Source organism: Gopherus evgoodei, chromosome 11, assembly GCF_007399415.2.
Source record: "Gopherus evgoodei ecotype Sinaloan lineage chromosome 11, rGopEvg1_v1.p, whole genome shotgun sequence".
Lineage (NCBI taxonomy): Eukaryota > Metazoa > Chordata > Testudines > Testudinidae > Gopherus > Gopherus evgoodei.
Window position 1 is genome coordinate 28203055 of NC_044332.1, and position 26008 is coordinate 28229062.

Genomic DNA, 26008 nt, shown 5'->3' on the forward strand with positions numbered 1-26008 from the left:
GTTTCATTCTGCTGCTGTTTAGCAAAACTCAGAGCAACAACATAGGCACCTTCTCTCTGCAGACTTGGAAAGATGCACTAATTTATACTTAGTTTACACATGGACGTTACCCTGGCAGCCACAGAACTTTAAATGTCATTTTTTTAAAATACAAGATTAAATTCTGCAGAAATTGACAATATAGTGTGAATGGATTTTAAGTCCTGATTAAAGTTTACTCTAATTCATCAACACTCTCTCAGGTAGAAGAGTAAATAATTATGCTTTTATCAGTGCAAAATCTAACACAATAAGGTGCAGAACTGAACTTTAATAGTTGAATAATATCTACTTTTACCAGTTACCAATAAAATATACATAGTATATGTAAACTGATTTATAGGTAGGCCAGTAAATTTTGAAACAAAAAGGACAAGACCCTTTTCCTAAAAGTAACACTGAAAGAGGCAAGACAGTAATGAAAAGGAAAAGGAAGGACATATGACAGTGAAATATAACAAATATACACCTCCTTGTGATATACGCAAGTACAATCAAGAGGGATTTGACAGTTAAAAAAAGGAATCAGGTTGAGGCTCAAGTCAACCAGGTAGTCAGCTGCCTAGGGGTGCATGTCACTGAAGTGGTGGTTTGAGTGTCTGAACAGGGGGCAGGGACAGGGAGGGTCTGGGTGAACATGCAGACCATCTCACATTTTCAGTGAAGCTCTTCCATTAAATTTATGTTCATAGTTAAAGAAGTCTTAATGAAAGTTATCAGCTCCCACATTAAGCATTCCTGTATCAACTATGCTCAGGCAAATTAGAATCACCTCTCTCCCACCCAAACCAATCAGCATCCAAAATTCCCCAACACTATGGAGCACACATTGTTTTCATAGGAGCGTTGCCTCACTCTGCCCTTAGAATGGTGGAAATCTTGCAGTTGTAATAGAAAAGCCTCGTTTTCCTGCAGGAACCCTACATTCTAAGAGTTCCATAAGGGGAGTTTCCCCAATCTTAAAAAGATTATATAAATTTAAAAAAACCCAAGTAATAACTGTGTAAAAGAATGATTTATAATCCCTTTGGTACAGCTAATGTTAAAGCAGGCAATTTCATTTTTGAGATGAATGCCAAGGCTTACACAGGACTGTAGTTCCCACCTAAATAGCACTCAAAGGGAGAAGCCTCTCAAAACCTAAAAGGGAACCACTCTTGTACATAATATTTAATCAAAACTATTATCAAAGAGAGTGTCATACATTAAGTACCACAAAAATGAACATATATTTAAATCAAAAAAATGTAAATCATAAAGACTGAAGTAAGATCTTAAATATAAAGCGTGAAATCCTGTCTCCACTGAAGTCAACTGAAGCTTTACCACTGACTTAAAGAGGGTCAGGCTTTCACCCTAGATATTTTACCACCAAACATCAAACAAAAACAAAAAATACTCACGTGGCATTACTGAATCCAACATATTCGTTACCAGCCATATTATTCATAAACTGCATCATCTATAAAAAAAAAGCATCCCAAAAATCTTCAGATCTGATAATGTCATAACTCAGACCAAATTTTCAACCTGGCCTTAACTGAGACTGTTTTGGGGCATATAGTGAAAGTCATTAGGATGTCTAAATACCGAACGGCACCTACAAATCAGGAAGCTGTTTAAACTGCTCAAGTGTCACCTGCAATTTGAAGGTAAAAATTCCGAGAGGATAATGTGAGCCCTTGTATCATCAAATCTAAATATGATAAACAGCACCAGAATTTTTTAATATTCACTTACATAGTCAAATTTTTCTGCATTATTTGCTCCTTGCTGAAAGGAAAGAAAAAATATAAGACTTGTTAACATACAAAAAACTATAGTTAGAAGTTCACTTAATTTAATTAGTTTTTTTTACTTGTATATAACTAATAAAGATGTAAATGTATAAAGCTACTTAATATAAATTACTACATCATTTTGTATGTTAATATAATTACAAGAAAAAACAATTAAAAAGTTAAGAGAGTAAATAGCTCAGATAACATTTATACAAAGAATGCTACACAATGTTTTTATCCAATACCTTGTATATAGGGGATGGATTTAAGCAGAAAGAAAGGTATGCTTTATTTTAAGTGCTCTCTATTCAACACAACATATTGACAAAGAATAGTACGTAGTAATATATGTGACACACATACAAATTCAGTGTAATCACTGTTCCTACAATGAACATAACACTGGATTACAAGTGTAAGAGGTTAAAAATCTTGTCTTAATTTATATTAGTGCTGAGCACAGAAAAATTCAGACTCCAGGCTATCAAGTGTTTCTGATGGTTAGTGTTCATGCTAAAAATTTAATTCAGATGGAAGACTTAAAATAAAGTGTTACCTTTACTATAAAAATAACTGCACTTAATTTAAGATTTAAGGTAAGTATCCTTCCTATATAAAGAAACCGATTATTTGGGTTAGCAAAATATGGTATTATTAAAAAGCTACAATTTTAGAATCTTAAAGCCTCAAGTGACAAAACACTAAAACTACATCAACATTTTGCTAGCAATGTAAGAAAAAACATCAAATCTTATTGCTCTGTTTTTGTTAAAATTAGTTCTTAGGCAATTTTTTTTAAGGATGTTTTCTTAAATTTGGTAAATGTCAAGTGAAAGATGTATTGGCCCTTATCTCAATTTCTGTTAACTGACCTGCTATATATTCTTAAGGGGGCCCTCCCCCCCAAAAAGCTCATGCATTGTACTTTGTTTTGAAACAGCCAAGCAGCTTCATTTTAATTTAAGAGAAAGTTTTTTATAAACACTGGATTAAAAATCTGAAATCATATCAGTTGGTATCATATAAACTAACAGACAATACATCAGAGGTTTTTTTATAAACCACTTCAGTACTGAAGACATTCTATTTAGATAAATCTTTTTGGATAGCGTATTGCCTCAAACAAATCAAGAAACATTACTCACACTATGTTTAGTATAGGAAAAACAAAAAAACAGAAGCTTTGCATATACCAGCATCTTACTTAATGAAAAGCATAAAGCCAGTTTCATTTCCCACTCTACAAGTGGATTAAGGTGTTGCATATAACCTGTGAAGCCCTACGCATCAACTCATCTACAAGAAGATGTGCAGTCACACATGTACGATCGCTAGCTGAAAGGAATACCACGCTGCTGTGCCAAAATGATGTGCCAATGGTCCCTTACACTTATAAAATAAAAGCTAATAAATAATCTTACTCTTAGAGCCAATAATCTCTAGCTAGATAATATCTAACAGGTATGCTAAAAAAATTCACAATACATTTCATCAAAATGTCTTGTATAATATACTAGAATACAAGCCTTAAAAATTTAATGCCAAATCTGTTCAATGAAAAATAATTAAAAAAAGAAATTACCAACTTCATTGAACTGTTGCAGTTGTCAAAATATTCCATAGATCCTAATGCTGTAAAATATGTAACAACATTTAAACCACAAAAACCTTGTCAACCTTTTAAATGCACAATGAACATCTTTTTGGGAAATTGGGTCAGCATTAGTTATGGGATGCTGCATCAATAATCATAGGGTTAGACATTTAAAATAAAATGAAATAAGTTATGCTTTTGTTTATAAAAAGGGAAAAGGAGAAAGATCATGCTTTGTGCAAAAATAAAAATACATAGTATTTCGGTTCGTTCTCGCCCAACTGAAAAAAATCCTTTACACTTCATTAAACTGATTTTTACTACCAAAATATAAACATTATGGGCAAAAGTCACATGTATGATTAATATATGAGTACTATTTTCATTTCAGCATTTAAAAATTCAGTGTTTTCTTTGTCTTTTTGTAAGCACCATCTGAGTTCACACTGAGGGAAGACAATCACTTTTACACAGCATCTTGTCTATACAAGTACTAATAAGCATGTTGACCAGCTGATGTACACTTAGGCCCTGATTCTGTACACCTTAGTGGTTTCTAAATAGGTTGGAGGTTTTTTAGGTGGGAGATTCTTATTAATTTAATTGCTTTTAGAAAGAAAACATTCTGTGGAAGTTTGTTCTTATTTTAAGATAAACATTCTCCAACTGGGTAAATACCAATTGGATAAGATGGTAGCATTTTGTTTCCGTAATATGTAGAGCATATGAATACAAGTGCCTATGTATTGACATAGCAAAACAGAGTGCTGTAAATACTTGTCAAGGAATGCAATAATAAACCCATGTAAAACATCTAATTAAAAGCCACTTGTCATTTACATTTGAGTTGTAGTTTATTAGACCTTAATGTAATATAATTTCTTTGCCAAATTACTGTTTTTACTAATCCAATCACTTAATTTCTTAATTTGAAAGCAACCCAATGTGGTAAAAATGTAGGTATGTTTAAGCATCCTGCTAACAATTTTATTTAGATATTCATTAAATGCACTCTTGAGTGAAGACTTAATATGCCAAATTTCAGTAAAGCGGAACGCTAAGATTATGTTTATAAAGCCCCAGAAAACATATACACTGACATTTTAATTACAGCAGCAAAATTTTTGCCTTTCAATACATCTATTTATCTTTTAATGGCTTTATTCTAGCTTTCTGTACTTACACACTTTTTTTGGTTAATCTGTGCATGCTCTGTGAAAACTGGTGTCTTGGCTGCTTAGCATAACATTTTCACCTCTGAAATACTTGGGAGCACAATGTAATAGACAGTATTTGATCCACCAGGAACAATATTGACATTCTTAAATTATATATGTTTATATATAAACTATTTTTCTTGTGTCCTTAATGTAAGTATTCAATACTATCTGTGATTATAAATTCTTTACATAATTTGGGACACTGCACTACAGAGCAGATTCTATGCCAGCTAATGTAATATTAAGTGAAATTTACTCCAGTTATAATGGGTCATAATAAAAACCAAAGACAAAAGAATGTGAATATTTACAAATCACTGAATCAGATAATATAAAGAACTGAGAAAACTAGAAAAATCCTACAAATTTGAGTAACAAAATAGAGGTATAATAGCAAGAACCAACACCCAAGCAAAGGAGGAAGTAAAAATCTTGGGCATTTCTATAATCATGTTGGTGCACGTTTTCAAATTCATATGCATACATCTATTTAAGTGTCAGAAAACCAGAAGATAAATTAAGAAAAAAGATGGCATGTGCTTATGTAATTACACTATTAGATATACTGGATGAAAAGCAAAGATTTATCCTACCAAGTGGTATGGAGTATGAAAACAAACTTCTATAAACCTAAAGGTTGTGTAGTGGCACTCAACAGGACCATGCCACTGTCAGCCACATTTCTCTTTACTCACAGTCTCATTTATTTTGTGAGTCACAGCACTTCACTACAAAGGTAATGTCAGAATACTGTGAAGCCTGTAACACTGCTGGACACTAATTAATATGCTTAGTTTCAAGAAGTGTCTGAAAGTGCTTAATTGTACATGTTATCTTTCTGCAAAGTTATTTTAAGTTTAGCTGAGGATGTGCATGCAGTACTTCTATCCTGATCTTTATTTTTTACCCCAGGCTGATAATCCTTTGGAACTTTTTCCCCCAAAGCCTTTTGACAACACCCATTACTGTAGTATCTAAACGCTTCCCATTTCAACTGGGAGAAAGAACTCTTCTCCTTTCCTTAACTGCAGAAGGTTCTACTGTACTTGGAAAAGGGTTTTTTTGTTTTTACATTTTGTTCTTTTAAGTCCTCCCCATTATGGCGGGAAAGCTTTATCAATACAAAGGAGGTCTTTCAACATGCCCTGAGGTACAGCTGTTAACTTTCTAGTCACAGAAAACCAAAAACTCTCTTGCCTTGAGCCTGGCTCCTTCTCTGAGGTCCTGCCCCCATGCACTCCATTCCTCCCTCCCTCGCTCTCCCCCACCCTCACTCACTTGCTCATTTTCACCAGGCTAGGGAAGGGCTTGGGGTGCAAGAGAGGGTAAAGGCTCCAGCTAGGGGGGCAGGCTCTGTGGTGGAGCTGGGGTGCACAAGGGGGCTCTGAGCTGGGGCTGAGGGGTTCAGAGTGTGGGAGAGGGCTCAGGGCTGAAGCAGGGGGGTTGGGAGGGGATGAGGGGTGCAGGCTCCGAGCGGCGCCTACCTAAGGCAGCAGCAATATATCCCTCCAGTTCCTAGGCATAGGTTCAGCCAAGGGGCTCTACATGCTGCCCCAATCCGCAGGCACCATCTCCACAGCTCCTTTTGGCTGTGGTTCCTAGCTAATGGGAACTGCAGAACCAGCACTTGTGGCAGGGACAGCACATGGAGCCTCCAGGGTCAGCCCTGTGCCTAGGAGACAGAGGGACATGCCAGCTACTTCCTGGGAGCTGCGGGGAGCTGGGACAGGGAGCCTCTCAGCCACACACCAACTGGACTTTTAACAGCCCGGTCGGCGGTGCTGACCAGAACCGCCAGGGTCCCTTTTCAGAAGGACGTCCCGGTTAAAAACTGGACACCTGGCAACCCTACTCTGTGGTCAGATTCTTAATCAATTTCTTCTGCTCTGGCAATTCCTTCCACAGCCATCCTATTCTCCCATCCCCTTAACGAAAGATCAATTCCCCCCCTCAAGCTCTCATGAGGTTTGTCCTGGGTTCCATGTGCTGTGTTTCCTAAAGAAGTGCAGCTGTCTTGGTAGGTTAAAAGGAGAAGCAGTTGCTGATACAGCTAAATGCTCACACATTAGGAGCTTTGACCATCAGGATCAAGACCTCAGATGGCAACAGCAGATGAAAAAACTGACAGGGTCACCTATACTAGATAAATATCTATCTCCCCAACAATGGACCATTGGTAGTCTGCAGAGAACTGACTGGTTACATGGTGCTGCATCTCCAGGTTTCAAAGTGTTGTATTTCACTGAAGACAGCTAAAGTGATAATAAATACTTTTCTAATATTTCTTTTCCATGTGAACAATTGCTGTAATTACCACTATAATGTTATGTTATTGTGCATGTAAGGGGAAGTGGCTGCCCAATCATAAATGAGAGGGGAAACGGTCTAAAAGCCTTTTTATTAAGATCCAGTCAGCAACAGGAAAGAGATTTAGAACCCCCAAACTAAAGCACTTTTACATGATTTCAATCTCTGAAATAGTCATGTGGGGCGTAAGTACAGTTAGCCTAGAGCCTGGAGTAAAGACATCAAGTTTTAAATAAACCAGTATTATTACTGATGTACTACAGCTGGGCTGCTGTGTAAGCTTTTAAAACTACATGATGTAGTTATGCTTAGTAAGAAAAACAAATATGAAAGTTAACAGAACATAAGTAAAAGATTAATTGCAAAACCCCAACTACGTATTAAGTCCATATTCTTCTCTAAGAACTGTACGTATAACTCCAACTGTAGTCACAATTGTGTGTGTGATCCCAAGGGCAGAATTTTTCCCTTAAAGTGTTAAGATACTTATGTCAGCAACAACTCTTACCCAATGAAAAATTCACCCGAGATACTTTCTCCACTGCACGAGTACCAAGACGATTATAAGTATTACATGATAATTTGCCCAAGAATTATGAGGCAACACCCAATTTTTTTAACTGACACACCCAGTGTACTGTATTTTAATTTATATTTAGAATATCTTTAATTGTTCAGAATATTAACAGATCAAATCCAGGAGCTTTTAAGTGTCAGTGAAGTAATAGTTTCACCAAAGAGGTAAAAGCTGGTCTGAATTTTAAAATACAGCAATAGTCTCTCCATACTTGACATGCTGACATTTGATACAATTTTATAAGATTCATATATTTGATCATATTTAAGATAATGTAAAAAAGAAAGACATTTAACTGCTTGATTCTAAAGGCCATGCATGGTCCTCAATAAATATGAGCAATTTCCATGGATCTCAATGATAGTGAATGCATATGAACTGAGGGCAGCACACAGTTTTAATTTAGCAGTGTGTTTAAGAAAATAATGATAAATCTATATATATAGATTATATCCAAACTTAAGTTCGCCAGTGGTCTATCAAAATTTTCTACACAATTCATATGTAAGAGCTAAATTACAGACTACAGGTTATCCTCACAAAATATAACCAGTTAATGTTTTGTACCGATTGATCCCAAATATAAAATTTTCCCGAAGTAACACTTTTATTATCAAATGTTAAATAGCATTTTAGTGGAAGCAGTACATTAAATGATCTAAATATTGTCACTCTGAAAACAAATAAAGAAGCAATAGTATGGTATGCCTATCAGATGTGCAGTTACTACAGGCAAACATGTCAGCGCGATGAAATTTGGCCTATAAAAACATTACAGCATTTTTAAAACAAATATCATAGTTACATGCACTAAAACTAAGATTTGTTGTATACAATTAACTACACCATTTATAATCAAGAACTCTATATTGGTGCCTTCCAAATAGTCACACACTGTGCTTTTGTCAGAGATCAATGACCAGTAAGTTACACTACAGTAGGAGTGACATTTTGACAGCTTAGACAAACACAGATTTTAAAACTCACTATTACCAATGTGAATTTCAATGCTCAGTCAACCCTTAGAAAAACTAATGATGAGTACATTTACCTGTCTTACTTATGGCCCTTTTCTTTCACCTATAACTATTAAAGATAAAATGTCTTTAGGTAGGAATTTTACACCTTATTGAATATAAAATAGCAGAAAATCATGATGGAAAAATATGAAAGAACCTTTCATAACTAACACTTTGCAGGCAGGAGACAGGAAATACACCAGAGGCTAAAAGAGTTTCCAAATGTAATGAACACAATGTAAACAGAAATTAAGAAGTTATGCTTGGAAAAATTATATAATCTAGTTTAAAATTTTCCACATCAAAACTATGGAGGACTGAAATATTCACTAAAAGTCAGCAACTCCTAGATACTGAATCACCATTACAAAACTAGATTTTCATTCTGAAGATTGCAGCAATGATCTGATTAACATTGGGGCTATATCTACACTACAGCACTTACAGCAACACAGATGTATCACTATAGTGCTGCTAGTGCAGACACTAAGTTGACGGGAAAGAGCTCTCCCTTCAACTTAATTACTCTAGCCCTGAAGAGCAGTGGTAGCTATGTTGGCAGGAGACGCTCTCCCATTCACATAGTGCTGTGTACACCAGCGCTTAGGTCGGTAAAGCTTATGTCACTCAGGGGGTGGCTTACTAATACCCCTGAGCGACAAAAGTTATACCAATGTAAGGTCTAATGTAGACAAGATCTGAGTAAGTCACCATATGATCCACATTTACAATACACCTGCATACCCATACTAAGGTCAAAATCCTGGCTTTCAAAACAAACATGCGTTTATGCAGGATCATGGCCTAACAGGGCAATATTTGCTATGTACTGTAATCTAATATTTACTCATGGACACATGCATAGCTGTTAGTTTCCAACCACTTATTTGAGAAAGTGGATATTTTATGTTCAAGGTAATACTAAATACAAAGTAATTAAATAAGTGATTTAGCTACACAGGAAGTTAATCGTGGACAAGTTTAATAGAAGAGCATGGAATTTAGGAGTTGTGCAGCTCCTATAAATGAAGGCTAAATTGTAAACCACTCTAATTTTCCTTAGAAGGAAAAAAAAAATCCTATTGTACTTTTATGCGAGACAGGAGAATCTAAGTCCAGAAGCACTCTTGTGACTCTTTTTCATTAGGCAAGAGAAGATTTAGTGCATTTCTGAGGACGTACTCAGCCTGTGACGACGACTAAATGACATTTCTCATAACAAAATTGCACTAAATCTCTCAGTGAGATAGTCAATCTTATCCATTTGCCTGCTTCGCCCAGCATACAAGAGGCTAACTGGATGGGTAAAGTAGTAAAAATAAAATTATAAACAGAAGAAGAGGCAAACAATCTTTCAGCCAAATGACTCTGGGTCAGATCATGGTATCTCTCTTTCAGAAATCTCATTAATGAACATTTTAGTACTACCCTTGTTTTGAAGTGTTTACTTTGCAAGTTATACAGCTTGTTTGTATGCTTCTGTGCGCTAGTTACAAAATTCCAATTAGCCTTCTTATCCATACACACACATAAATGTACAGCACTACTGACTGCTAATTTTCCACATTCAAATGCAATACTCAAAACAAAACTAAGTGTGAATGTTTTACCTTGATTAAGGAAGTGACCACAATTGCTCCAGCATTCACCATAGGATTGTGAGGCTTGTCTGTGGAATAAAAATTTTTCAGTTACATGTACATCCTTAGGGCTGAAGTTCACATTTGTTTTAAACAAAATTAAAAAAAATAAATCAATCAAAGTCAGCAGACATATTTGAGTAAAAATTATACGTTTCTTGAAGCTATGGCTGTTTTATTTGACTGTAATCATAAATTACAATACTGTAATCCAACATTATATATTTGAGCTATATGTAAATGCAAAAAAAAATGCACTACAAGTGCATCACTCTAGAACTTACAGCATACATCTCTCCACGGAGTGGGACACATCACATCTACAACACTGCAGCCTTTACCTTCTGAATATGTAATTTTCATTTGTTCCTATTCTACTACATACAGTGCTCTGAAACAGTTATGTGAAATGGTTATTCCTAACTGGTCCTGAATTATATTTATAGTCTTCACTGAATAACGAATCCATTATCCGTACTTCAACTATTATATTAGCAAACAGGTGGATGAACACCACATCAACTAATGTATGAACCCAAAGCAAATGTCAAACCCCGGTGGTGTACATACATGGTAGATTTTACTAGTGAATCTGTTAGTTAGCTGTAAGAAAACTAAAATCCTTAACAGACAGATGCTGTTAGCTCCCTACTATTTATAAACTCACTAACCATGCAGGGAAGGCTCATATAAATTTATTCTAACTAGCACATTTCATGAGAGCAATTATGTACTACTGACACTAGTTTCAAAAAGGAGTATGTTAATACCCTGAACAGAACTAAAGCCTATTTTTTTAATTTTTAAATCTGAGTGTCATACAGACTAAGTTGACATAGCATACATAGGCTTCTGACTTATTAGACAAATACTAAGCCATTCTGATAAAAGTTAGCATTAAAACAAAACCAGTGGAGCCCATAGTAAAAATGGATTAAGAAATGGTTTTCCAGAAGTAATTGTACTCCAGGTTGAAAACCAGTCCCTTATGTTTATCCCTGGAGGTACTGTACAACAGGCTACATAAAAAAGTACTGGCAAAATCAGTACAAACTAAAATTTCATGCAGTTGGCTTGTTTTGTATTGCTTTGTATTCTACATGCTGAAACATAAGTACAATATTTACATTCCAATCATTTTATTTTATTATATGGTAAAAATGAGAAAGTACACAATTTTTCAGTAATAGCGTGTTGTGACACTTTTGTACTTTTATGTCTGATTTTGTAAGCAAGTAGTTTTTCAGTGAGGTGAAAGTTGGGTACGGTACTCAGGATAAATCAAGACTCCTGAAAGGGGTACAGCAATCAGGAAAATTTGACAAATCAGTGTCCTAAGGGGATGTTTTTAGAGGGGTCCTCTCAGTAATCTGTACTTGGAAAAATGCTATTTATCAACCAAACTTGTAATTTAATCAAAAACAGTTTGACAAGTTTTCCATAAAACGATGTTGATTGGCATTCAATTATGCTAATATACTGTACTTCCTTATGGACTGTATCACACATTTCATGATTCTGCCTGGGTTCAATATCAGGCTGATCACCCTACAGAAAGACTCTTATCCAGGGGCAAGTAACTTTTCAAACCTTATGAATAAGTACATTTCCCCTGTGAATGTGCGCACTTAGGGAAGTGGAAAAAATAAAAGCTAACTTTTTTTTTTTTTTAAAGTGCTCTCTTTCCTGACAAGTGACTGACTAATTATATAACACATACTAGAAAAAATGCCATCAGCAGGATATGGCACATTTTCCAATGACAAAGAATACAGGTTTGTGTTATAATTAAACTTGTTTGCCAATGAGTGACATGCCAACATTTTGACAGATTTTGGTCTGATGTCAATCTTTTCATATGACTGCCTAAATTATTATTATGCAGTGTAGTTGTAGCTGTGGCAGTCCCGGGATATTAGAGACACAAGGTGGGTGAGGTAATATATTTTACAGGACCAACTTCTCCTGGCAAGACAACCATATACAAGAAACCACGGATTACCACACCTATATTCACAGATCTATGAACCACCCCAAACACACTAAGAAATCTTATCTACAGCCAGGCACTCAGATACCACAGAATAAGCTAAGAGGAGAAAGTCTGGAATATCTCCTTAACACACTTAAAATCACCTTCACCAGACAAAGATACTCCAGAGAAGTAGATCACATCATATGGGCAACCCAAATACCCCCAAGAGAACTTGCTTCAATACAGAAATAAAACCCCGTCTGACCACACACCCTAGTTGTCACCTACCACCCCACACTGGACCCCATATAGGGTATCAAACAACTATAACACAATACTTGATGGGGACCCCATCCAGAAAGAAATCTTTCCTAAACTCCCTTTTGTGGCCTTTAAACAATCCCACAACTTCATCATCAGAAGCAAACTCCCCACAGACCAGGACACACCAATTGGAAGTGGCACCAGACCCTAACAGAAAAACAGATGCAAAACCTGCAGACATCTCTCCACTACCACAATGATTAACACTACCCCCCGACCCTGCACAACACACCTTTCAAGATACGTGGATCCTACATACGTAACGCAACATGTTGTATACCTGCATCCACAACAACAACGTGGGTGAAACCACACAATCACTAGCGTCCCAAATGCGCTCTCACAGGAAAATTATGAAAGACAAAAAACACCCTATCACCTATGGGTGAACACTTTTCACAAAAGGATCACTCTATATCTGACCTCTCAGTCCTCATCCTCAAAGGAAACTTGCACAACATTTTGAAAAGATGAGCCCGGGAGTTTAAATTCTTAACTTTGCTAGACACTAAAAATCATGGATTAATGCCTTTCTGCAACAATTTGTAACCTACTCACCCCTTCTTTTTATCCTATGACTGCAGAGCTGTTAACAGGCCTTGAATGGTCCCACAGAATACGTGCTAACTACTTATGCTAAACAAACAATCTGTTCCACCTTGCATTTAGCTATGATGCTCTCAGTATATTTCCCAGATCTGAAGAAAAGCTCTGGGTGGCTCAAAAGCTCATCTCTCTCAACAGAAATTGGTCCAACAAAAGCATATTACCTCACCCACATTGTCTGTCAAAATTATTACTATTCCTCCACGTACTATTCAGTTTAGGGAGTAGATAGACAAAAATGATTATCAAATGCCTATTGGCTATACTTTTATTTGAAGTTTAACTGAGAATGAAAGAAAAAACTTACCTGGCCTACTAAAGTTCCCATAGTCTCCTCCTACATTATTAATGCAACCTCAAGTATCTATGGGTACATTTGCACAGGATGTCCTCAGATCCACCAAAGACACAGTACTCCAAAGCACAAACCCTGATATCCTTTCCCTATTACCTGGTTTGCCCTCTTTGTGCCCAGCATCGAGATTTGTCCCCCAACAATTATGTCCTCCAATACACTACACAGTGTATAACTGTCAAATTTAAGTGTGACAGAAATATTAATACTGATATAGGTTATGTGAGCATATAAGAAGCATGTTTCTTTCCCTCAGCCCATCATGGATTCTCTTTTCTCTAACATGGTCATGCAGATCAAATATCTCCATCCAAAAGGGAAAATAAGTAGTCCATAGGAGAAGAGTCATTTGTTTATCGGAGAAATGTGTATTTACAATGGAGCCTTCATGAGAACCATATTGTACAACAGTGAAGTTATTATTCTAATGGTTCATTACTGTTGCATTGTTGGAATAACTGCTCAAGCCTACACTTATACCATTATTCCATATGCAACTTAGACCTTTCCCCTAGTACACTCAAATTATACCATCTCTTCTCTGCCAGTTTTCCCGGTTGCTTTTTCTCTGTTGACCTTATGCCCTTTTTGTGTTGACTCCCTAGTTATTTGGCTTGCAAACTCCACGTACAGAAAGAAAAGGTCAACTCTTGCACACTATACATATATTTGAAAAGATCATGGCTCAGGTCAAATACATGTCATGCTTCCCAAAACATATAAGGCAGGCTAAGCCTTTGGACAGGTGCGCAATGTAAGCGATAGGAAGAAGAGTGCAGGGGGCCCCTACACAAGGGCTGTTCACACAGCCAGTCCTTTCACTCGGGAAGCAAGAGAACCCACGTAAATATTTAGTGCTATACTCTCAAGGATAAAGCCAGGCCTTTACTTTCAGCCTCCAAAAGAAGCTTTCCATAAAGTCCACAACATATGTTTAATCAAATACAAACAGGTGTAACTGACAGATAAACACAGCTCCTGTTAAGTAAGGGCTTGTTTTCGTTCCGGGGTAAATCGACCTAACTTATGCTACTTCAGCTACGTGAATAACTTCTTCACTACGCTGCGTTGACAGGGAACATTCTCTAGCACAGTGGATTTGATTTAAATCATGATTTAAATCACTAGTCAGGAAGACTCGATTTAATCATGGTTTTCTTCATAAAAGTGCATTCTTGTTGGTTGTTATAACCTTAATACATATTCTTCACAACTCAGAAATAGATGTAGGTTTCCTTTTTAAAAGGTACACATTAATCTGAAAAGTTTTCAAAATAAATTATTGTTCAGCTTTACAGCTCTATCAGAAAATGAATGATTGTTTGGTTATTTCATTTACCAAAGGTAACTGAAGCAGATATTTATCTGAAGTCATTGGGAGGTGAACTATCTCCAATTCAACAGGTTAATCATTAATATTTGAAGGATTTTCTTGCCATGCTGTATTAGGAAGAGATCACCATCAGACAGATATTTAAATTGTTTTATTTAACTAAAACAACAATGTTAAGTATTCTGGATTTTTTCCTTCAACAGCAAACATATAATATTTTAACAAAACAAGCATATGCCCCTAGCTTCTCACATTTATCTCCAGGCTTCTTCTTGTCCAGATCTATTCCACCCCCAATAATCTTCTATTCATTGAACTTTTTAAAACTTTTCACTTTTAGAGAGAGGTAAGGGATTGACTCTGTGTACACAAATCTGTAGAGGGACAAATTTGTTGAGGTCTTATTTCTCACCTCTATATATTATTTATTTTAAAACATTTTTGTTGTTAACAAGCATGTTACCTCTGGAGATAAAAATCCACAGTTTGACAACTGCAGAACTAAGCATCTCTGATGGTATCTTCTAGACTGATCATTGACTCCCATCGGGTAGAAAGAAAGATTAACCTAAATAATCTATACAGAAGCCTGTAGAACCCCATGAGATGAGTCCCTAATCTACAAAATATTGGAACTTATTTACAAAACTCGTCTTAAACATTACATGAATATATTGTCTCATATTATAGAATTAGAATTTGTAATCCCTATTCCATGATGAGATATCTGAGCTATAATGTATCTTAATTAAAACTATTTTTAGATAAGTTTCTCCTCAAAAAGTAGTTTATCAAAAAAATCTGATTTAAATAAAAAAAATTCGATTTTTTTTTAATTTTTTTTTTTTTAAATCATTGATTTTTATTCACCTTGTTCTCTGGTCAACTTACCTTACTCTTCTCGGAAAAGTGGAGTACCAGGGTCAACTGGACAGCACTGTGCCGTCAATTTAGTGGGTCTTCACTAGACCTGCTAAATCGACACCGGCTGCATCAATTGCAGCAGTGTCAGTCTCTCTGGTAGTGAAGACAAGCCCTAAGTTATAAATATACATCCCAATGTGCACGTACGTAGCAGCAGAGCATTAAGAAACAAACAAAACACTAATCTCAGCTAATACAATGATTTATAGTATCTTGGAAAAACCTCACATCCTCCCTGTGCAACAATTTGCTCATTTGTAAATTATGAATAATACACACTTCTGTAAAGCAATTTAAGATACCTAAATAAAAGTTACTCTATTAGTGCAAAGAATTATTAGCAGAACACAGCAAAATCTTTTTAAAGAAACCAACTGTGCAAACAGGAAGCCCAAATAAGTCATCTAATTGCCATTGTTTGGAGAAGAAATGAAAAAATGTATATTCCACAGATTTTAGATTTAAGGAGTTTTTTTGGCTTTTTATTGTTCAAGTGTTTCTTACAATGTCTTCTCTTATGAGTGTTCTCACATCATTATAGACAGGATTTTTTAAAGAGTGGATTAACATAAAACACCACATTAACAGTTGTTGTGATATAAATGACAAAAAAGGAGAAAATTCAATACTGAACTACTGAAAATTCAGCTACTTTCACTACTGTGTGAATCACTATCTCTGTGTGCTTCATAGCCATTGTCAGATCCATACAGAATATTATATTGAAATAAAGAGCGTACTGATGCTTCAGGTTACTTATGATCATCAGATTAGCATTCAGCATCCCAACTTGTTTCATACAAACTTCTACTCCCATAGCACTTAACATGGTACCCTGCAGTGAACAATTTTCACTATGATAAGGAATACTGCCTGCTTATTGTAACTATATGCATACTATGCCATATAAATATTGAGCTGTTGTGCTACTGTAATTTTTAGACCTAACAGCTGAATCATTTTGCCTTTGGCTCAGACAACAGACACTTACATACCTGGAACTATACCAAGGATATGACACTATATTCGTTCTTATGTAGTAATGAGATGAGTAAACATGATAAAGAAATCTTAATTCTAAAATTTCAGATGAAACCGTACAAACACTATACACATGAGTAACGTTATGCACATGCATAAAGTAAAGATTGCATGGCTGCATTCCAAGTTAGCAGAGAAAAATATAACACTATTGAATATAAAACTATGGATCATATCTAACTGGCCAACCTGTCGTAAGAGGTCACTTGAAAATGTCTCAACCAAAGGAAAAATGAGCCATCTGTTATATCTAAAATTACTACAGGATTTCCTACCTCAGTGAAATTTCTGCACTCAAGTGAAACCATGTCAAGAAGTGCTACGGGAGCAGGAGAGCTTACAGAACACTAACATGGCAATCCACAAGAGCCAGCAAACAGTGCTGCAAACAAGACAGTTTGAGTGGGAGTACCGTTGGAGGAGAAGCCCCTGGTAATTAGGGGGCAGTGAATTTTAGGTGGGAAGGCTATGACAGACATAGAAGCAACAGTGGCTGTGATCCAAGCAATGGAACGGACAATGAAGATGACCAGACGAGGAAGCTGCGGAATGTACATGATACTGAAGCGGGTACCTGAGAAAAGCTTCATTAAGTGCTGCCTGATAGAGCTGATGGAAGAGAAGATCCAAGGTTTGGAAATGCAGGTGGAAACTATGGTGGAGTTTCTAAGAGGATTCAAGCAGATGATGGAGGATGGGTCTTAGGACAAACCTTATTTAACATTTTTATTACTGACCTTGGCACAAAACTGGGAATGTGCTAATAAAATCTGCAATGACACAAAGTTGGGAGGTATTGCCAATACAGAGGAGGACCAGAATATCATACAAAATGATCTGGACAACCTTGTAAGCTGGAGTAATAGAAATGGGATGAAATTTAATGGTGCAAAGTCATGCACTTAGGGACTAACAACAAGAATTTTTTCTATAAGACTCTGCCAGCTCGACCCCCCCTTAAGTTCCTTCTTGCCAGATACTCCGACAGAGGGGAAGGTGTGGGGGAATGGAATAGATAGGAGCAACACATCTCAAAGAACAACAGTTACAAAAAGGTGAGTAACCGTTTTTTCTTCGAGTGCTTGCTCATATCAATTCCAGTTAGGTGACTCCCAAGCCTTACCTTGGAGGTGGGGTCGCAGTGAAGGTAGTATGAACTGAAAAATAGCCCTGCGAATGCCGCATCATCTCAGGATTGCTGGACTATGGCATAGTGCGATGTGAAGGTATGCACTGAGGCCCATGTGGCAGCCCTGCAGATGTCCTGAAGGGGTACATTTGCCAGAAAGGCCGTAGACGATGCCTGAGCCCTTGTGGAGTGAGCCGTAACAGCAGGCGGAGGGACTTTCGCCAGATTGTAGCAGGTACAGATACATGTGGTAATCCATAAAGATATCCACTGGGCCGAGACCAGAGTGCCCTTCATCCATTCTGCAATGGTGACGAACAGCTGAGTTGTCTTACAGAATGACCTTGTGCGGTCTATATAGAAGGCGAGGGCTCTTCTAACGTCCAGTGAATGAAGACGCTGCTCCCGAAGGTTAGCATGTGGTTTCGGGTACAAAACCGGCAGGAAAATGTCCTGGCTTACATGGAAACGAGATACCACTTTTGGCAGGAAGGCTGGGTGAGGCCTCAGCTGAACTTTACCCTTGTGGAAAATAGTATAAGGTGGTTCATATGTGAGAGCTCATAGGTCGGAAACCCAGCATGCTGGAGTAATGGCCACTAGGAAGGCAACTTTCCAGGAAAGATAGGGGAGTGAACAGGAAGCCTGTGGCTCAAAAGGAGGACTCAGACAGGAAAGAAACAAGTTCAGGTCCCAGGCCGGCACGTGAGGTTTCATCAGGGGATGGATTTTTTCCAAACCTTTCAGGAAGCGCCACATGACCAGGTATGCGAACACTGAGTGTCCCACCACTCCTGGATGGAATGTTGAAATGACCACAAGGTGAACCTTGAGGGAACCGAAGGTGAGATGTTAGTCTTTCAAGTGCATTAATTAGTCCAGGATGCAGGGTATCGGAGCTTGAAGTGGGGATACCTGCCGCTGGGCGCACCATGTGCAAAACCTTTTCCATTTAGCTTCGTGAGTCTGGTAGAGGGTTTACTGCTTTCCAGAACTACGCACCGTACCGAGTCCGAGCAGGCATGCTCAGCCTGGTTTAACCACGGATCCTTCAGGCCATAAGATGGAGCGACTGAAAGTCCAGGTGTAGGAGACGACTGTAGTTCTGTGAGATGAGGTAGAGACTGAGAGGAAGACAGGGCACCTGTATTGATAGTTCCAACAGGCTGGGATACCAGTACTGGTGGGCTCAGGCAAGGGCCACCAGCATGACATCTCCCTTGTCCCTGTAGACTTTGAAAAGTACTTTGTGGATCAGGGGGAATGGCGGAAAAGCAGAGAGTAGCTGGCCCGACCACAGGATCAGGAAAGTGTACGCGATCGAGCCCAGACTGTGACCCCTGAAGGAGCAGAAGGCTGGGCACTTCCTGATGGTCCGCGAAGTGAACAGGTCGATACGGGGAAACCCCAAGTGCGGAAAATCAAGTAGATGACATCTGGGCAAATCAACCATTCATGCATAGGGAAGCATCTGCTCAAGCTGTCCGACAGCATGTTCTGAACACCCAGCAGGTACGAAGCTTGGAGAATGATAGAGTGGGCTAAACAGAACTCGCACAGAAGAAGGGCTTCGTGGCAGAGTGGCAACAACCGGGCTCCATCTTGTTTGTTCAGATAAAACATGGCCCATGCTGTTGTCTGTCAGAACTTCTATGCAATGGTCTTGTAGGTGAGGAAGGAACGCTTGACATGCGAGGCGGATCGCCTTGAGTTCCTTGATATTGATATGGAGAGTGAACTCGTTCTCCTGCCACAGACCCTGAATTGTCAGGTCTTTGAGGTGGGCCCCCCATTCCAACGCGGATGCGTCCGTGAGCAGAGTTAGGGTGGGTTGGGGAGGATGAAATGGGACCCCAGCACCTACCGCTTAAGGGTCCAGCCACCAATGCAGGGAGTCGAACGTGGGGTTCGGGACCATAAGCACCATATCTAGGTTGTCGTGGCCTAGTCGACCACGTCTGTAGGGGTCTGAGACGTAGTCTGGTGTGTTACACTACGTAGGTGCAGGACACCATGTGACCCAGCAGCTTGAGACACTGCCTCGCTGTAGTGGTGGGGAACCTGCAGAGATTGGTGATTATGTTTGTTAGAGCTAGATGCCGGGCCTGTGGGAGGAAAGCCCAAGCTTGAGTCGCGTCTAAGATTGCTCCGACAAACTATCATCTGTGGCGGTGAGAGTACAGACTTGCTGGCGCTCAGCATGATGCCCAAATGACTGAACGTGTCCATGATCAACCACACCTGAGGCTGGACTTACTGGTGAGATCAACCTCGAATAAGCCAGTCGTCGAGGTATGGGAACACATGAACGTGATGACAGCGAAGAAAAGCTGCCACGACCACCATGCACTTGGTGAAGACACGAGGGGCTGTGTACAAGCACAACGGGAGACCTGTGAACTAGCAGTGCGTCTTGTACATCATGAACTGGAGAAAACGTCTGTGGGATGGGGTGATTGAGATGTTAAAGTAGGCGTCTTTCATATCAAGAGTGGCATACCAATCTCCCGGGTCCAGGGAGGGGATCATTATGGCCAATGAGACCATAAGGAACTTCAGGTTGACGATGTGCTTGTTGAGCTCCCTGAGGTCCAGAATGGGCCTTAAGCCTCCTTTTGCCTTGGGAATGAGGGAGTAGCATGAGTAGGAACCCCTGCCCCTGAGCTCTTGAGGCACTTCCTCCACAGCTCCTAGGGCGAGGAGTGTCTGTACCTCATGGATCAGAAGTTGCTCTTGCGAGGGGTCCCTAAAGAGGGACGGGGAAGGAAGGGGGTGGGGGTGAGGGGTAGACCAGAAGTGGAAAGGATATCCTGCCTCTATTGTGCGAAGGACCCTACAGTCCAATGTAATAAGGGACCAGGCATGGTGGAAACGGGATAGACAGTTCAGGAAGGGACAGCTGATCGGGTTTTGCACTGGTAGTCCGTCCTCAAGCGCACCTTCAAAATGGGCGCTTAGGGTCCGGGGCAGGCTTGGATTGGCCCTGGCTCTGTCCCGAAGAAGGGTGTGGGTACCTGCTTCTTCTACGGGAGCAGTCCTGCCTAGGTCTGGGAGGGAAGGGGTGCTATTGCGGGGGCTGAGGCTTAAATGGCTCTCTTTGAGTTGCCAGGGTATGCATGCCCAAGGATATTATGGTGTTCCTTTGTGTCTTTCAGGGTATGCAGGCAAGAATCAGTTTGCTCAGCAAACAGGACCTGGCTGTCAAACGGAAGATCCTGAATGGTATGTTGCACTTCAGGTGGGAGGCCAGATGACTGGAGCCATGCATTCTGACACATGGCCATGCCGAAGGCCAAAGTGCGAGCTGCTGCGTCCGCGGAGTCAAGGGAGCCCTGGAGGGAGGTTTGGGCTACCAGCTTGCCCTCCTTGGCAATGGCCCCCAGTTCCATGCAGGACTCAAATGGGAATCCTTGGAACTTAAGGATCACAGACCACAAATTATAACTGTATCTGCTGAGAATGGCAAGCTGGTTCGCGATAAGAAGAGAGAGGACCCCTGTAGAATAAATTTTCCTGCCAAAGGGGTCCATGCGTTTCGCCTCCTTTGATTTTGGGGTGGGCCATTCAATAACCTCTTAAAAACATCTCACCTGCAGTCAGCCCACTAATACATAGTCCAGAGACACATTCTAACATTTGAAATTCCCGATCTGCTTCAAGGTGCAGGATGGACAATCAATTCTGGATTAGTTCCTATGGTTTAGGAGAAGGCTTGCGGGAAATTTCACAGTGCCGCAGAGCTAAAAACGAGAGTTTTCTATTTCTGGATAAAGGATAGTCCCCATCTTCCAAAGGAAACATAGCCAAGCCTGTAGCCCTTGAAGTTTCTAAGATACTTTAACATTTAACGATATTTTTATCCTTAGAAAAGTTAGTTCAATTCATTTTCAGAGGGTTTATTTTGTTTTTTTCCAGTTTTACTTACAGTTTTCCCTGTCCCTCTTTCTAGCTGGAGTCTCAATGCTAGCACTATAGGTGGAGAAATACAAAAAAAAAACAGTCCTAAAGGATACAATGTGTAACTCCCATTTACAAACCTGCTCATTTAAGAGGAGTACGTGTTCATGAAAGACCAAATGTGTGCCAGGCGCTCTGCTGCACCCAGATGAGACATATGGGTTAATTTATAGCAAAACATTATATACAAAAAAATATTCCTTCTCTCTATGCAACTGCACTGTCTGCCTAGCTCCTGATTTTCAGCATCTGTTCTATGGATTTACATTTCAATTACGACAGGAAAACGTCTGTAATTTACTGTTATTTTGCCTCTGTCCTTAGCTTTATGTCAGCCAGCAGAAAAACAACAACATCGTAATATACTGCCACACATTTTCAGTTAATTTCATGTAGGAGAGTATTTAAAAAAAACAACCTTCTCTTATTCTATAATTCTTTTGCTCGTTTGTTTAAACTATTTATATCAATATAAAAAAAAGAATTTACTAGTTATTAATTTTCTTATTTAACTGGATTTTTTTTGTTTTAATACAGGTTTAGAACAAGAAAACCATAACTTCTATACCTTTCCTCATTATATCAACAGGAATTACACTAAATTGAGGATACAGTATAAAGCCGGCTGATTTTCAGTAACATCCCTACTTTTTAGATTGGGAGTTTTTCAAGGCAGAGACAGCTCCTCCTCCTCTATGTTTGTACGGCACCTCAACATTTGTGGACATTATAAACAAAACAAAAAACCAAACACTATGCATGATGGAACAAAATGCTATTTGCCACATCTCAGTAATAGAAAATTTATGTTCATACTTTGGTATGACAAATGTAAGAATTAAATACATTCAACAGAAAGACAACGTTCTTTATGGGTTACATCTTTCATGATCAAATTCTATTAAATATTAATTGCAATACCATGGCAACAGAAATGTCTGATCTCTTACTGACCAAGATCCACTAGAAATATGTGTTTCAGAGACAAAAATCCAGTGTTTCCTCCAAGGTTAAATGAGTCATCCTTCCAACATTTTAGCAGTCTGTTTTTAAAAAGCAGCACTTTTATGCTCCTGTATTACTATATACAGTAAAAGCAGTCTAGATAAAGTATTATATAGAATTATTTTAGATAAAACATTCTTGTGAAACAAAAACATCTATTTCAAACATTTGTTTTGAATCAGAAGCAAAACACTTTTTCAGTGTTAGATAATCTGTGGGGGACAGTCTCATCTTCCACTTCTATTATCTGGAAGCCAACCAGCATTTGTATCTGGCACTAGCATCAGATTCTCTGTGAGAATGGAGAGAATGACTCAATCACATTTCTTTCAATCAATTTAACATCTCATCCTAAGATCAAGAAACCACTTTGCAAAAGGCAAGACTAGCTACCCAGCTCCACTTACTCAATTAAATAAAGATTTGAATTCTATCATAGTTTTTTTTAAAACCATACATTATGAAAGGTACTTTACAATAATCGCCATAACTAATATTTATAAAATTGTACACAGGCAATTAAAAACCCAATGAACTATATTATGCCAATTCTGGAAGTGAGACAAAGCTGGTAACTGTTATAATCAAAGGGTGAAAATTCCATGGGCAAAATACTTTGGGGGCACTGAACCTAATAATCGGCTTGGTGAGAGGATACAAATCTAATGTACTGAATTAAAAAAAAAAAAAACCACACACAAACAACCACATGGTATCTTCCTTTATGTTATTCTGATCTCAAACAAGAAGTAGACGATTTTCATTATTAAGTATTATATAATTCTTACCATCTTCATTCAGGAACAGTTTGTTGAATCTTAATCCACTAGGCTCTTTACCAACATATCTGTGCACATACTCTGTGCCAAGGTCATTAACAGCAACAGCATATTTCAAAGGCTTTACACAGGACTGAAGACAAAAGGGGACTTTGGTATCTCCAACAGAATGCCTAGTAGAGAAACAGATAAAATTATTTAATATTTTCCCTTTTTGGATCACCATGTCAAGATTAATTGCTGCACTAGTTCTTCAGATTATTATTTATTGCTTTTTGTACTACCAATATTGTTAAATTAGATTTTAAAAGAACAGAAATCTCTGATCAATTCAACGTGTTTTGTTTTTCAATGTGTGTAAAGGCAACAGTGAAATCAAACATTGGTAACCACTATATAAATAAGAAAACAGAAGTAAATGAGCTGCTGAAGTCCAGAGAGAGGCATCTGTGTCAGAGCTAAAACTCAGGAGTTCCTGAATCCCAGTCCTGTGCTCAAGTCAGTAAGATACAACCTGCATCCAGAACAGAAACACCTGTTTGTGTATAGATAATTAAAGCAATCCAACTTGGATTTGAGCTTCCAGACCTGCGTTCAAGCACTAGGATTTACATTTCATAGCGTCCCAGTGCAAACATCTGCTCTGTAATGAGATTATGAAAGACAAAATTTGATTAAATGGATTGCTTAGTATGTTTTAACAACTAATTCAGAATGTTTGTAAAAGCAAGGATGGATTAGCAAAAGTAGTCTGAATCTGCTTAAAATATGGGTCTTCAAACTTGCCAAGTCCTTGTCTGTCAGCTGAGTTTTAAGAGTACAATTTTTTGCTATATTTTCAAAAAGGAGATTTTAAGAGGCCTTTAATGGTGCTCACAGAACCCCTTTGATGGCATTAACAATATATACGAGGGCCTTTCATTAAGATATTTTGTAATATTCCTAACAAGGCAAAATCCTAACTTTAGGAGCATGACAAAGAGGAACAGATCTTGAATCAACATTTTAAAACTGACCTGCAAAGAACAAAAGAAATAATTCATGTACCAGTGACGCAATTTTCAGTAGGTTACTAACTTAAGTAACAACATATTACACATTAAAACTGGCATGCTAACTCAGGGGAAGGCCAGTCCTTTTGTCAGAATACATATATTCTAATTTCAGAAGTAAAGGGGGGTTCTCAAAAGATAGCTCCTATCAAAGATTGCCTTCCAAATAAGTCCTCTTTACAGCCAATCTTCACTGTGTAGCTACTAACAACAGAAGTCATCTATTGCAGCTGTAGTCATTGGGTTAATACTGATGATGTTCATTCATAAGATCACTACTAAATGCTACTGTCATGGATGCTGTACTGCCAAATATCACAAGACAAGATCTGGTGGCTACTGCTCCAAATAAAATGAAGTGGTTTCTACTGTATGGGTAACACCAATAAAACTTAACTGAGCCATATAACATCACAATTAGAGAGTTCTGCTCCTGTTGCTATAATTTAAGTTATACCAATAGTGAAAATCTTAAACATGCTAAAAATATACCTCTGTCCATCCACTGTGCAAAGTGACACTCCCCACAAATCAGGGCTGAACTTGGCCAGTTGTGGAATATAGTCAGCAACCTACCCAAAATATTAAATGAAATTATACAGTTCATTAGATTGTTAAAATGTTTATTTTCAGTATTAAGCTATATACAGGCATAAACATCTGCAGATATGCTGTGGAATACAGCATATTCCATTTCTCCGAATAGCCTGGGGGACAGAGATTTTATTCAGGTAATCAGAAGTTTGGATAAGCAAGAAGAAAGTCTCTTGCACCAATCCCCGCCAGTGCTCTCCCTTAGAGTCAGAAATAACTGTACAGTGAATAGACTTTACTATTATCACTACACGTGTGCAGTAACTACAAGGCAGCAGACTCTCTTGCACCCAGGCTTCTACTGCAGCTGCTCGGTGCGTGCACGACCCATCACTAGCTCCTGCGGGCCACCCAGGAAGCAGCAAGGCAGCTGGGCACCATGGTGCTGCATCATCCAGGGCCACTGCTATGACAGCAACCAGCTGAAGAGCAACTCCACAGTGGAGTGTGGGGAGGAGTCGAGGGGGCAGGGATATGCATTACCAGCAGCTGTGCATGGGTGAAAGCATGCTGATGTTTTGGGGAGGGGACAAGGAAGGGATTCAAATAACAGAGAAGTTTGGATAATAGGGTTTTGGATAAACAGGAGCATACTGTATGTGAGATATGCTGAGTGACTAAATTAATGTGCCAATAGTCATAGATAAAATCCCACATCTTACTGCAAGTTTACAGAAAAGTATTTTCCAGTGACCTATAACAACCTTCAGCTTGGTCTAGTGGTTCTTAACCTGGGGTTTATGCACCCCCTGGGAGT

The 26008-nt window shown here is 38.5% G+C and overlaps 1 protein-coding gene across 4 annotated transcripts in view; it reads right to left on the reverse strand.

The window, feature by feature from the left end:
• The window catches only part of GLS (glutaminase), a 123500-nt gene that overhangs the window by 68428 nt on the left and 29064 nt on the right, over positions 1–26008 (reverse strand). For 3 of the 4 annotated variants that reach the window (XM_030579649.1, XM_030579651.1, XM_030579652.1), the window contains 5 exons: positions 25150–25229; positions 23615–23778; positions 10148–10206; positions 1780–1812; positions 1443–1501 (listed from right to left, as the gene is read on the reverse strand). In XM_030579649.1, coding sequence (XP_030435509.1) covers positions 1443–1501; positions 1780–1812; positions 10148–10206; positions 23615–23778; positions 25150–25229 — 395 coding nt within the window. Of the gene's footprint in view, positions 1–1442; positions 1502–1779; positions 1813–3402; positions 5919–10147; positions 10207–23614; positions 23779–25149; positions 25230–26008 lie in introns of those variants that run through there. The other variant, XM_030579653.1, reaches the window with a different exon arrangement.